General features: G+C 36.2%; 1 protein-coding gene across 7 annotated transcripts in view; it reads right to left on the reverse strand.

Moving 5' to 3' along the window:
• The window catches only part of TTC7B (tetratricopeptide repeat domain 7B), a 145,598-nt gene that overhangs the window by 33,980 nt on the left and 98,252 nt on the right, over positions 1-13,366 (reverse strand). For 2 of the 7 annotated variants that reach the window (XM_074908534.1, XM_074908533.1), the window contains 3 exons: positions 11,140-11,304; positions 9,296-9,346; positions 2,784-2,924 (listed from right to left, as the gene is read on the reverse strand). In XM_074908534.1, the coding sequence (XP_074764635.1) occupies positions 2,784-2,924; positions 9,296-9,346; positions 11,140-11,304 (357 nt within the window). The remainder of the gene's footprint in view (positions 1-2,783; positions 2,925-9,295; positions 9,347-11,139; positions 11,305-13,366) is intronic. The other 5 variants (XM_074908538.1, XM_074908537.1, XM_074908539.1 and 2 more) reach the window with 3 other exon arrangements.

Here is a 13,366-nt window from a genome sequence, read left to right on the forward strand (position 1 = left end):
TTTTTGATGGAAAAATGTCTCATCCACGTGAAGGACTAGCACATGAAATTGCAGATCCAGCAACAGGTTTTTTTTCCTCCTAACTCCAAAAGAACCACCTCTTCTAGTCAAGAGATGGTACTGTGTAACTAAAGAATAGCAAACCTGGAAGATAACAAAGGGATAAAATATTGAAATAAAAATCTACATTTGGGAGAAGTTAAATTTTTCTAGGATTTTACTTTTACTAGCTGTTCAATAGAATCCAAAGAACAAGTAGCCGTAATTTGAGAGCTGGACAAAACAGCATAAAGTGTGAACAGTACTGAAAGGGGTGGTTTTTTTTAAAGAAACCTGAAATATTTTGGTTTGGGTACTTCATGCTTCAGTGCTTTTCTAAAAGCTACGTGGTTAGTATTGCTACACGAGAAACAAGATTTTAGTTGAGTATAAAATATACTACGTTATTTAAATGCTAACCATATGAGCTCTCCTGGTTTTACTGTCTCTTCTCCAGCATCACCAGACTTGAAAAACAGTTTTAAATACATACTCCCAAGTTGCTCAGTGAAAAGATATTAGGAAAAATATAATTTACACAGACTATTAAAAGTACTAAGTAAAAACTATAATTATTAGCAAATAATATATAGAATTAAAAATTACTTAAGTAGGTGATTATCTGCTACCACAATAATTCTAGACTGAAAAAATAAGCAGAGATTGGCTAATTTACCAGACCACAGTTGAAATTCTGTATTCCTTGAGGGGAAACAAGTATAGTAGCAATGGCTTTTAACACTACCTAATAGAGACTGCAATACCGCTTATAATCCAGCCTCATGTTACTGTCAGAGATAGTAAATCTTGCTGTTCTGCTTACTAATTGCATTAGAGAAACTTGACAATTAACAGACCTTCCTAAAAGTATTACATTTAAAATAAAAGAATTCCTTTATGTTTAAAGTTGTAACAGCATTATTTTTAAAGTAACTTCTCATTTTCTCTAATAGAAGTTATGCTATTAATCCCCCAAGTGAAACACTGCATCATCCAGGGAATCAAACAGTTAAATGTGCCGTAAGTCTAAAAAAGGAAGCAATTTCCCAATGGTAAATCTTCACTTTTATTTAAAGAACATGTGCTGTAAGGCGTTAAGTAATTTTATCACTGCCAATAACCCATATATACTCATGAAGATACCTTCCAGAATATCTGTTTTGTATTGTGCTTCTGGAAGAAAACTTTATTCTGAATGTTCCTATAGTAAAAAGCCTTTTTCAAGGCAGGACAAGTAGCTGAATAGCAGGATACCTAAACACTCTGAAATGCAGCACGAATCACCATCCTGAATTATCAAGAACAGGATCTTCCAAAGTCAAGATGAAGTAGACTTCAGGTTGCAGTACCTTCTCTGAAAGCAAACGGAAGCTCTCTTTAGCCTCACTGCTTTCCATACACGAAGAGTCAAAGCACTCTTCCGACTTTGTTGTGTCCCTCTCCTGGATCTTTAACACTTTAGTTCATCCTCCAACCCAAATCTCTCCTCCTTCCCACCCATGCTTCCTCCTGCTTGGAATGAAGATTACGTCCTACAGACCACACTTGCTGAGATAGATAATAAGAGCGGAAACTGGACTGTGCAGCAGATTGCAGCAGCAGACCACCCATGTGATGCAAACGTGACTAGGTTGTGAACTAATAAGTAATCAACAAAGAGTGTCCAGACCTCTCCTTTGTGGGTAAAACAGTAGCAGTCACTTGCATGGACTGGGTAAGCAGCAACACAACATGACCAACAAAAATTAAAAGACAGAAAATAAATTGTGGAACAGGCTGTCACAGAAGGCTGAGAAATTATCAGCATTACAGATGTTAAAAGTTACTATGGATGGCTGTGATGGTTTATAAATAATTAAAATCAATGAAAGGCAGGTGACTACACTATGACCTGGTGGACTTTGCCTTGTTCATATCTGTGTTGCTTTCAAGGAATCCTTCTACCCCCAAATGAGATTGCTCTTTCTTTCCAATGTTTAAAGTTATAACAGCAGCATCATTGCTCTTTCTTTCCAATCTTCTGCACTTTTACTCTAAAATGCTAATTAATAATTGGGAGCCATTGCCCTGTAATGACTTTCTCACAGTAAAACTGTTAATGCAAAATAGGTAAACTTGAATGCTAAGAAATACAGCACTGTTTTGTTGAACATAAACATGAAAGAAAAAAATAATTATAGCACTGAAAAATGCTCAAGTCTGAGAGCAGACCAAAGCAAACCAATTGCTGAGTTCTAAATTACACCCTTATGATGCAAGTATCAATAAAAACAATCGCACAGTATACATTTTAAACTGTGTAAAAATACACTGGATCATAATTTTCGGGTTAAAATTTTATATAACAGCTAGTTGTGATATTGCATTTAGCTTGAGGCTTGAAGCAACATAAAAATACTAAGTTGACTCAAGATGACTCCACATTTAGAAAAGCAATTTCTTTTAGATTAAGGAAACTAGAAGGAAGAGAACTGAATGAGAGCTTATTATCACAGCTGCAAGGGACAGGTTGTTACTACTACCCTTCTTTTCCACATATGCAGAGTTATTTATTTTCAATGATAAAGCTTTTCTAGTTGCAAGAACTATTCAGTAATCTTACAAACATCTTTTTCCAACCTGGAGAAAATTTGATCTACTAAGTGGTAACAGATTCTGAATGAAACTAACAGATTTTTGCAAGTCCTTAGGATAGCCAGAAAGCGGAGGGGAAAGAACAAGGAAGAATTTTACTTTCACACTACCTGCATGAAGCCATATTTGAGCCAGAGTCATCCAAGGATGCAGGGGACCTTGTTTAGGGGCACTGCTTTGCAGAGAGGAAGCAACCTCAGACAGTGCTTGCTCCACTCTGGAAGCTGCTATTGATGTAGCATGGACTGAACCTGTTGAGTAATTAAAAAAAATTACCATTGTAGAAAGAATGAAGGTCACACAAATTGCATAAAACATTTAATCGTAACCCTTTTCATAAGAGGTTTTACCCCAAACTCCTCAAGATTTAATTTACATGTATCATTTTGGAGAAGTTTTTTGAAATGTCATATTAATTTTCCTTGTTATCAAAGCTTTTATACTGGTCTGAAAGACTATAAAAAACCACACAGAACGTTGGTAACTATAGCTGACACATTTTTGGGTTGCTACTATGAATATTCTCTATTATACCTGACACCTTGTTTCTGGCAATGTACGATCCAAAAAAAAGATTTGTGATGGTACTGTACACTGTAATGTTCAGGTTGCTGCATGCATTTTGATGTTAGTAATTGCTATGTCTTTCCACAGAGTGCAATTAGAGGACTATTTTAAGGCTAATAACAGTACCAAAAAACAGAACTAAAATATACAAGATGATCACAACATACCCCATCACAAATATACAATTAAGCTGCACTGAATGTAAACCTTAGCTCATCAAGAAGCCTGAGTTAAAATGCCTTGTGGCAAAAAAGTCCCTTGCATAAAGAACATTCCCAAAGTATACTATGTAAAGGATAATTCTCATAAAATGAAGCATTTATGAGTAAGATTAGAATATCACTGGCAAACACTACTCTTTACAAAGTACTAGAAATAAAAAAGCTTCTATGACTAGAGAATATCTAATGGCAACTGTACTTTGGATAGCAAAATACTGATTTTTTTTTTTTTTAAATTGACTGTGAATATTTTAAGCTACACTCTTTCTTGCCATCTAAGCTTCAATGTGTCTCTAGTTGTTTTGTAATTATAACTGACTAGGCCTCATTAATAATAGAAGTTAAATATTCCATATTGGATCAGATGAGAAGTTTTCTAAACCCGTCAGCATATCTGTAATGGTCAACAACGGCAGGTACCCCAAAAGAAAGTATTGAAACCTATACAGGTTGAACTGCAACCCGCAAGCTTATCCTCATCACTAGCATTCAAGAAATAAATTAAACCTTTGCTCTAAATATCACAGATTTTCTAAAAATTTTAACAAGAAGGGGTTTGCCACATAAAACACATTCTTAAATGTGACAACATAAACAGCAAACCAGAAAAGAAGAAATCCCTAGTACACAGATCACTGGGAAGAGGAAGTTTGTCTGAAAGTGTGCGTCATGTTCCCCTTAACTGACAGAAACAAGGGAAAAGCAGCGCAAGATGTAATTAGCATTTCATTTGTCATTATGAACAATGAAATACCCTGAAGATCTGAAACAGTATCTGGCTGTGGAGTTTGCTTTCCTTTACTGGCTGATGAGACAACTCAAACTCCAGCTTGCAGAGTTGAACATTCACTGAAGTTTTTGTGTGAGTTATTTTTAAGGCTTAACTTCTGAAGAAATATAAAAAGGAAGTCTAAGCAAGAAGCACGTGAAGCGTGTTCCAAGAAAAATACCAGCGAAGGTACCATAAATAAGCAGTAGTGAGCAGTAATCCTTTTCTCGTCTGACATCCATTGCTGTAAACGCACATCACTACAGCCTGTCACTTGCTAGCCTTCCAGGGACTAATAGTGAAAGAACCTCCTAATTTTCCTGGAAGAATTTGTAAAGAAAAGGTATGATTCACAGACACAAAGGATACCTTCTAAACCCTTCCTTCTGAAAAGCAAGTATGCAATTTAGTATTAAAAAGGGCCTATATTTTCTATTATTTAAAGCAAGGACTCTGGCTGCTAGCCAGGCCACAAGTAATTTCATACAGAAAGTATGCTGGTGCATTTTAAACCTCAAGTATATACAGTAATATATTATTAAAACTTTTTGTATATCAATTTCTATATAAAAAATAACTATACTGTGATAAAATTCTTATGAGTTGCAGTGCCACCTATATTAAAGTTAAAACGAAATGGTTACCAGGTGCTTTCTATGGTAATTAACTCCTATCCTGGACTTTGTTCTGAGTGGCAGAAAAAAGAAAAAACTTTAAAAAAATTTTTCTAGAAATCATTTTTCAAAGTGTTATTATTCAAAATGCTTATATTCCCCACTTAGAAAAAATGTATCCCTTAACATATTGCAGCAATTAAGTTCTCTGAAGAAGACACATACATAGACAAAGTAAGTCTTCAAGTGTCCTTACTTCAATCAAACTACTAGAAAATAGTTACCTCCTGTCTTCACTAAATTAATACAGCTGATATAAAACCATATTCTAAATTAATCATGAATATTAACCATCTAAAATTCAAGGTGGACCAAGTAACTGTTTTAGAAACTCAGACTGCAGATTATTCAACATAATCAACTAAATTTAAGCTGCCTCTGAACAATATCCCAAATAAGTGGATTCTTGGGGCTTAAAACCGATGTTAAACAGCATACAAAGAAATTTCTGTAATCTTCTGCAGCGTGTTTGGAAATCCCAGCCTCTGAAATCCTTCATGCTTGTAGAGGACTCAAGTATGTTGCAAAACAGCATCAAAGCATGACAACTGGGCTTTTTGTTTCTTTAAAAACCCTCCTTGCAGTGTTTATTAAGAGAAGTATCAAGCACAGAGCTATACAGTTTCCAAAAGGAGGAGGGATGACCTCTAGTACAGGCCTGCAGATCTAATCAGCACAGCCACTGTATCATTTATCATGCTTTTACATCTTTGCTATTATTTTCTTTTCTTTCATTCTTTCTTTCAGGGTTGTTTTTTGGTTTGTGGGGTTTTTTTTTTTTGTTTGTTTGGTTGGTGTTTTTTGGTTTGTTTGTTTGTAATATCAGTAGTCTTTTGACACTGCTCAATCAGGCATCTTTCAGGTACACTGCACTCATGCTGACAGCTCTAACCCATAAACCCTTAAATACTTCTTCAGTATTGCCACAATTAGCTGTCAACTGACTCATTCCTGGCTCCTTCTGTTAGTAAGGAGAAGTAGAATTAGTAAGCTTTCATTTTGTAGACAACTAAAAATCATTTCAAGATCCTGTGTACTAAAAAGCTTTCTCCGACCTTCCTCCAAATTTTATTCAACCCTTTTCTTCTTGGAACTAATTTATCTTAACTATTTGTTCCTTGTTCTAACCCAGGGATCCCCAGATTCAGATCTTTATAGTCACATTACAACCGTAAAATATATAGTAATTTCAACTACAAGTGGTAAAGATACATAATGGTCTGTAAGGTAGGGAGGCTCTGCAGAGACCTGGACAGGCTGGAGCCATGGGCTGAGGCCAACTGGAGGAGTTTCAATAAGGCCAAATGCCAGGGGCTGCCCTTGGGCCACAACAACCCCCAGCAGCGCTACAGGCTTGGGGAGGAGTGGCTGGAGAGCTGCCAGTCAGAGAGGGACTTGGGGGGGTTGATTGACAGCCGGCTGAACAGGAGCCAGCAGTGTGCCCAGGGGGCCAAGAAGGCCAATGGCATCCTGGCTTGTGTCAGCAATAGCGTGGCCAGCAGGGACAGGGAAGGGATCTGACCCCTGGACTCGGCACTGGTGAGGCCGCACCTCGATTCCTGTGTTCAGTTTTGGGCCCCTCACTACAAAAAGGACATTGAATGACTCGAGCGTGTCCAGAGAAGGGCAACGGAGCTGGTGCAGGCTCTGGAGCACAGGTCGTACGGGGAGCGGCTGAGGGAACTGGGGGTGTTTAGTCTGGAGAAGAGGAGGCTGAGGGGAGACCTCATCGCCCTCTACAGCTCCCTGAAAGGAGGGTGCAGAGAGCTGGGGATGAGTCTCTTTAACCAAGTAACAAGTGATAGGACAAGAGGGAATGGCCTCAAGCTGCACTAGGGAAGGTTTAGACTGGATATTAGGAAGCATTTCTTTACAGAACGGGTTGTTGGGCGTTGGAATGGGCTGCCCAGGGCAGCGGTGGAGTCCCCATCCCTGGAGGGGTTTAAGAGTAGAGTTGACATAGCGCTGAGGGATATGGTGTAGTTGGGAAGTGTCAGTGCTAGGCTAACGCTTAGACTAGATGATTTTCAAGGTCCTTTCCAACCTAGATGATTCTGTAAGAAACTGAGGGTAAAAAGTGGACCTTAAAGTCTGATTGAGGCCTCACAGATCCTATGTAGTCATTTATCTGGTGGCTCCCTGTTGGTTTTGTCATAAGCTCTGCTCTCTCTTCCCAGCCTTATCTGTACTTTTTTTTCTTTGGTCTGTGCTCAGTATTCTTGGCCAAACACAAATATATGCTCACTTTCAGTGTTACAATTCACTCAGTTGTAGCTTCCTTCAAATGCTCAGACAGATTAGCAGTAATTTCTAGTTTAAAATTTTACCATATCTTTCACGCACATGAATATCCTTGCTCTTCCCTGACAACTTCTAGACCTGCTGTTATAGCGTGACACTTAAGAAGCAAGAAAAAAATCCCTCAAAATACCATAAGCAACAAAGAGTGTTTATTCTGAAATATAAAAGCATGAGGCCTGGAAAAGTAATATAACACCAAATGGATCCTGGCTACTCACTTTCATTTGTTTAGTTTTGTTCTGAAGACTGTTTATACTAAAAAGGCCAAGTGTGAAACAGCGACTGCCATTGCAATATCTAGAATTCACTACTTAAATTACTTCTTAGTTAACATCCAGAACCACTATCACATGCACACTGCAAAGTGTGATAAATTTACAGTTTCTGCTCACCATACTAACATATTATCTGCAACAACCATGGTTATGTCAATGTTTCAATTCAATCTCAAATAGAAAACCTACCAACAGCCCTGTACAAGCACAATTTAACAAAGTAGTTATCTCATAGAAACCTTTCTTTTCCAAGTCACACCTACAGTTCAGCTTCTGTGAACAACAAAGTGTTTGATTCTCTTCAGGCTTTTCTTATGATAAATTTTACAGGAAACCAATCTTTTAAATACCATTTACAAGTCACCCTACGTAAATAAGCATGTTATAACTTCAGTTCTTTCCTTGGTTATTTCCCAGTAGATTCTTCACAAGGTAGCCTAACAGACACGAACTAAGACATGGACTCTGTCAGCCCTTAGCTGGCATGCAGGCTTGGAGAAAAACAGTATCAGTTTGCAATGTACATAAAATTTTCCTTCTGAAAATGAGTAAAAGAATGGACTGTCATCCTTCATGTTCATATGAACTGACACAAACACTGTAACAGGATTTCTTTTTATACCATAATAGATACTATTAGTAAACATTTTTATATTCATCACTTTTTCAGTATTTCAACATTCATATAAAGAAAAAAATGCTTTAACAGCAATGCTCATGCAAGAGAAAAGAGGAAAAACGCCATGACTTTCAACTTTACATACACAGAAAAATGGCAGTAAGAGCATTAGTGGTGTGACATACAGAGAACTCTATGCTAAAAAAAGCAATTGCGTGATACAAAGAGGCAATACCTTCTGCAGGACTAATCCATCACTTAAGTGATGCATTTGATAAGATAGCGTGGCAGGTTTAGCCAAAATTAACAATTTTTCCTATAAAATTCACTAAGGGTCTCAGACACCTTTCACAATCACAAATTACAAAGCTAGCTTATCTTTTGGTACAGAGGTATGCATGGACATATTAGTAGTCAGGTATGGACAGCATCATTCATAGAGCATTCTCTCAGCTCTTTGAAAAAGATTTTCCATGTTTAGTCACTGTCAAACATGCTGTTTTACGTATCTTTTTACTTTTCTTTCCTCCACCAAATTGGTGTTCTGTACTACCTCATAAAATCAATGAAAAAGTGCAATGAAAAAAAAATCCCATAATTTACTATTCAAGGCTAAACACACAGTTTTATAATGTAACTGGTTAGAGAAAAATAACATTATTTCATATCCAGGTTAAAGCAGCAGTTATTTTTATTGATCTATATACTTAATTCACTCTTATTGAGCTTCTTTTCATAATTTCATTTTTTTAAAGTGTACTTTTAAGAGATTTATTCTACAGGAAAAAATTGTACCACAAGAGAAAGCAGTAATTTATTATGACTCATGACAGCAGTTGCAATGTTGCATTCTGGACCACTGTACTCCTTTGGAACAGCAGCAGCATAAAATTTTCTCTAATACAACATACTGGCAGCTCGCCATTATGTTATACAAGACCTTCCTAACATACCTTCATTTGCAGTCCTCTAGAAATGAATACTGCCTCTTTAATTATTAAATGCAAGTGTTAGTTGAGTGCATTCAGATCTCGTAAGATTACAGCCCTTGGGGTGACTGAATGGGCAAAGAGCATCAGCCTTGCTTTACACACTATCAAGCTTTCACTACTGATGGACAAAACCTGTATGTTTTGTAGTAAAGGTGATTTAAGTCCTTAAGAAATTAATAGAACTGCACAGTGAATACTACTTACAAACTGAAAAAAGGGAGTAAAAACCATGAAAGTGAGCATCTGACGGATTGCCTTTGAACAGATCAAACCACAAATTAAAATCCAAAGTAAGAAGGAGGAAAAAAATTTTTTATATATATATAACCCAAGAACTCCAAGAAAGCCAGGGGATTTCTGATAATCTTCAAACTGTAAATCAGGTTTACAGGGCTTAAAAAGATAAAAAAATTAAGTAAGAACATTACTGTTTACAATAAATATTTTCATAGAGCCTTTGCTACACCTCTGAAATCATGTTCCTGTTTAACAGAAATTGGAAGTCAAGTCAATAATACAATGTGCCTTTTGCTTCTTTCACTAGAAAAAATTTTGAACAAAACAATATATAGAACATGATATTTTTCAGCCCTGATAACTTTACTAACATGCTCTAAGCATCTAGGCAAACCTCTACGTACTCAAAGACAGAAAACTAATTATTTACACTATACAAAGGACTCCAATATCTTGTCTTTTTTTCATGGTTCTGCTACTTCTCATGCATATGGTGGAAGCTCCTTTCCCTGAGGGTACCGTAGCTTGGAAATGGAAAACTTGGGCTTTACATAATGGAATCCATGCTTGGGCTTCTGCATTCTTTCAGTTTGCCTTTATTATTGAGTGGGTTCTTAATAACTTGTAGCTTTGCAAAGAACAAGTAATTTCACACTAACTAGGATGTACTGTTTATAGAGTAGGTCTGAGCAAATTCAACTCAACGACACCCAAACCTGTAATAGCAATCAATCAGCTGTTCAAATGCTTCAAGAAGGAAGTCAGCCTTCAACTAGTTAAACTTCTGTAAGACACAGATTTCCCAGAGTCTAAAGGAAGTGCCTTCCTTAATTTCCAGTTACAGGCTTACATATGAACTAGTGTTTTCAAAACTCTGGACTTATGTCAGCTATTTTAACAAGTGAATTTTGCTAATACTCAAAGATTTATTTTCCACATGTTGTTAGGAATTAATATCTTTGACATGATTAGTTAAAGGCTAGGTGTCAAAATGAATTTCTTAAGATTGGATTATAGCAAACACAGTCACAAAACCAGTGCTACGATAAAGCTACGACTGAAGGACTATTTAACAGAAATGAAAAGGACTTAAAAAGAAATGTCTGGAAAACTACGTTGATTTTACCCTGTCATCTGAAGTACTCTGGCAGCATTACTGTACAGTTTGTATTCAAACAACAGGGAGACTGATCTTACAACATACTGAAATTGGCATAATTTCAATGAACAAAATGGTTCTTAACTTGAAATAGCATTATGCTGATTTTCACTGCTCTAATACCTCTGATTCATTCAAATATGCCATACCTGCAATATGAAAATACACACTGATGTTTAGGCAATTTTTTCCCTCACGTGAATTTTCAGGGAAGTGTTTTGAATGCAATTAGCTACAGGTTTTCAGAAATCAAGTTGCTAAAAAACTGTACAAATAAGAAGGAAATTCTGTGGAAAGGATAGTTTTGTTAAGCAAAAGATGCCAGGGATAGAAATAATTTACACCAGTAAAGGCTACAAAGCTGTCTTGGCCAATAATCTTTTAGCAAACATCTATCCTCTTCTGTAACAGTCATGAGAACACAGTATTAAATATGTCTGCAACTTTACCTCTTTTGGGATCAATAAAACAGTCTATTCTGATGAAACTCTTAAAACCCATTCAGCATTTAATGAAGAGCATCTGAAAGTCCAGATTTCACTGACACACTGTTGAAACTTAAACTGTTTAAATAGGGTTTATCAGTTATGAAGATTATCAGAAAAATACAGCACAAACTAACAAATGCATCAGGAATAGAAAGCCAATTTACAGCGAGAAGGTGTACAGGGTTCAGAAACTTGGTCACAGTATGCAGAGGCTGCATGGGGCCAGACAAAGGTATCTGGTTTAGGAGGAGGATGAGGAAGATGAGAAGATACAAACAGTTGGAGAGGTGACTCAGTTCTTGAGAGAGAAGATGAGGAAGTATCAGAGGCTAAAAAGCGAAACAAAGAGAATGATAAGGGTGTGGGGGGGCAGGAAAGAAAAAAGATCCAACAGGGTTTAATGGATTCATGGATGCCAAAAAATGCAAAGCATTTATTTAATCATTCAGTAAGATGGAAATTGCTTCTACATAAAACAAATATCCCCTCTTCTGTAACATAAAAAAACCTTACTCTGTACTCATATGTATTCTCCTTCCATACTAAACTAGATTAAAAAAACAGATTAAAGATTTTTTTCCCTATGTTCTAATGCATAAATTTGTAAAATATATCTAAGGAGAAATGAAGACCAAAGCTTAAAACTCAGCTACTATTGTTTCATCTTATGATAAACTAAGTGGACTGCAACCAATACATAACAAATTGAATAAACTGTTTTTAAAAAGACTGAATGCAACTTACCTTAACCAAAACAGCCAACTGAGTCTCAAGTGATCTGCATATGCATATCTATTTATGGATATGAAATGTGTTTGCCTCCCTATGAGATTTTATTTCAGTGATTCATTCATCAAAACTTTTTTTTTTCCTCCGTATTTATTTCCTTCATCCATATATACAAATATGGGTGCATGGCACCCATGGCAAACCAGTTGAAATAGAAGGCAAACTTAAAGACTTATCAGAGTTATTGATGAAGGCATAGAATTAACAGTCTAGCCTTGTAAGAAATCTACAACACACTCTTTTGATACTTCAAAGGTTACCCAAATTTAAACTCCAATCATTTAATCATTTCTGATTATGGGATTGGTAAGAGCTCTATATAAAACTGGTTTTTAAGACCTCTTTTTTTTCAACTTTCAGCTTCTGCTTAGTTGATATGTGTAAGAAAAAGAATGTTTACATCTATTACTACTAGATGTTTTGGGTTTTTTTTAAAAAAAAGGATTTTAAAATTCAAATTGCAAGTACATTAGACTTAGAATTTCAGCTCTCATTTCTTGGAATTTGCATTGGCCAAACTCAGACTAAACAGGCAAAGAAGATCAATATCATAGGTGGCAAGCAAAGTTAGGAAAGGGAACACTTCCAAACGTTCATGTCTGAACAAACACATAAATGCATACACATGGTAGCATTATGCTGTATAAAGAGAAGGGGAACATACATTTCTGTAGGAGGATTTTCCACAATACCTTTCCTACATACCCCTATTTTAACATTTGTTTATATAAATGTCAAATTCCTTCTGTATTTCTAAACACTGGGGATCCACAGAACTTGCACATGAGCTCTTTCAGCCTATAAAAGTCTAATATCTCAACCATCTATTATCTACCTTTTATGAACAATGTTTTTTTGACAGTCTGCTTAAAGTTTTCTCACTCAAACACTACGACAAGTTTGACTTCTTTTATTCGTATAGTACCATAACCTTTTAATTTCTGCAAAATTTTTATATAATCTTCTGCATGAAGAATTTTTGACAAAACTTGGATATGCAGCTTTTATATGTATACTACTGTATAGAGAAGAGATAACAAAGCTCTAGTTCTTACCAGAATTTAAGTATTGATAATTGCAACTAGGTTTCTTCTGCTAAGATTAACAATCAAAAAAACCTAAACAAAAATAATCCCCCTCCCCCAAACCACATAAAAAACAGAGGACCTCCCCACCCCATCCTCCACAATTACCTTTTATAAGAAAAATAATCACAATGGGACCCCATATTTTTTATTTCCCATCTTGTCCTCCTTGACAGTAGAGATAAACTCTAACAATGCAGCTGAGATTCAGAAAAAAAGGCAAATTGGAACTTCCAAGAAAAATCAGAACGTGTGTCTAGAACCTGTTTTCCAATCAAGATATTGGCTGCAGGATTTGAATCTGGGGCAGGCTTCTTGAAAACTTGTTTTGGATGAGGTTTTATCTTTACTTAAAAGCATTAAGGAATACACAGTCTTTTAAAAGCACCAATTCATTATCCTCTCAAGCGTGGCAGATATTAAGGACACCCTGAAGGTGTAGATGAAGAGCTTTGTGCCCCCATGGGGGAAAACCAAACAAAACCCCAAAATTAACCACAAGAAACCTCCCACAACA

The sequence above is a fragment of the Athene noctua genome, chromosome 6, assembly GCF_965140245.1.
Source record: "Athene noctua chromosome 6, bAthNoc1.hap1.1, whole genome shotgun sequence".
Taxonomy (NCBI): domain Eukaryota; kingdom Metazoa; phylum Chordata; class Aves; order Strigiformes; family Strigidae; genus Athene; species Athene noctua.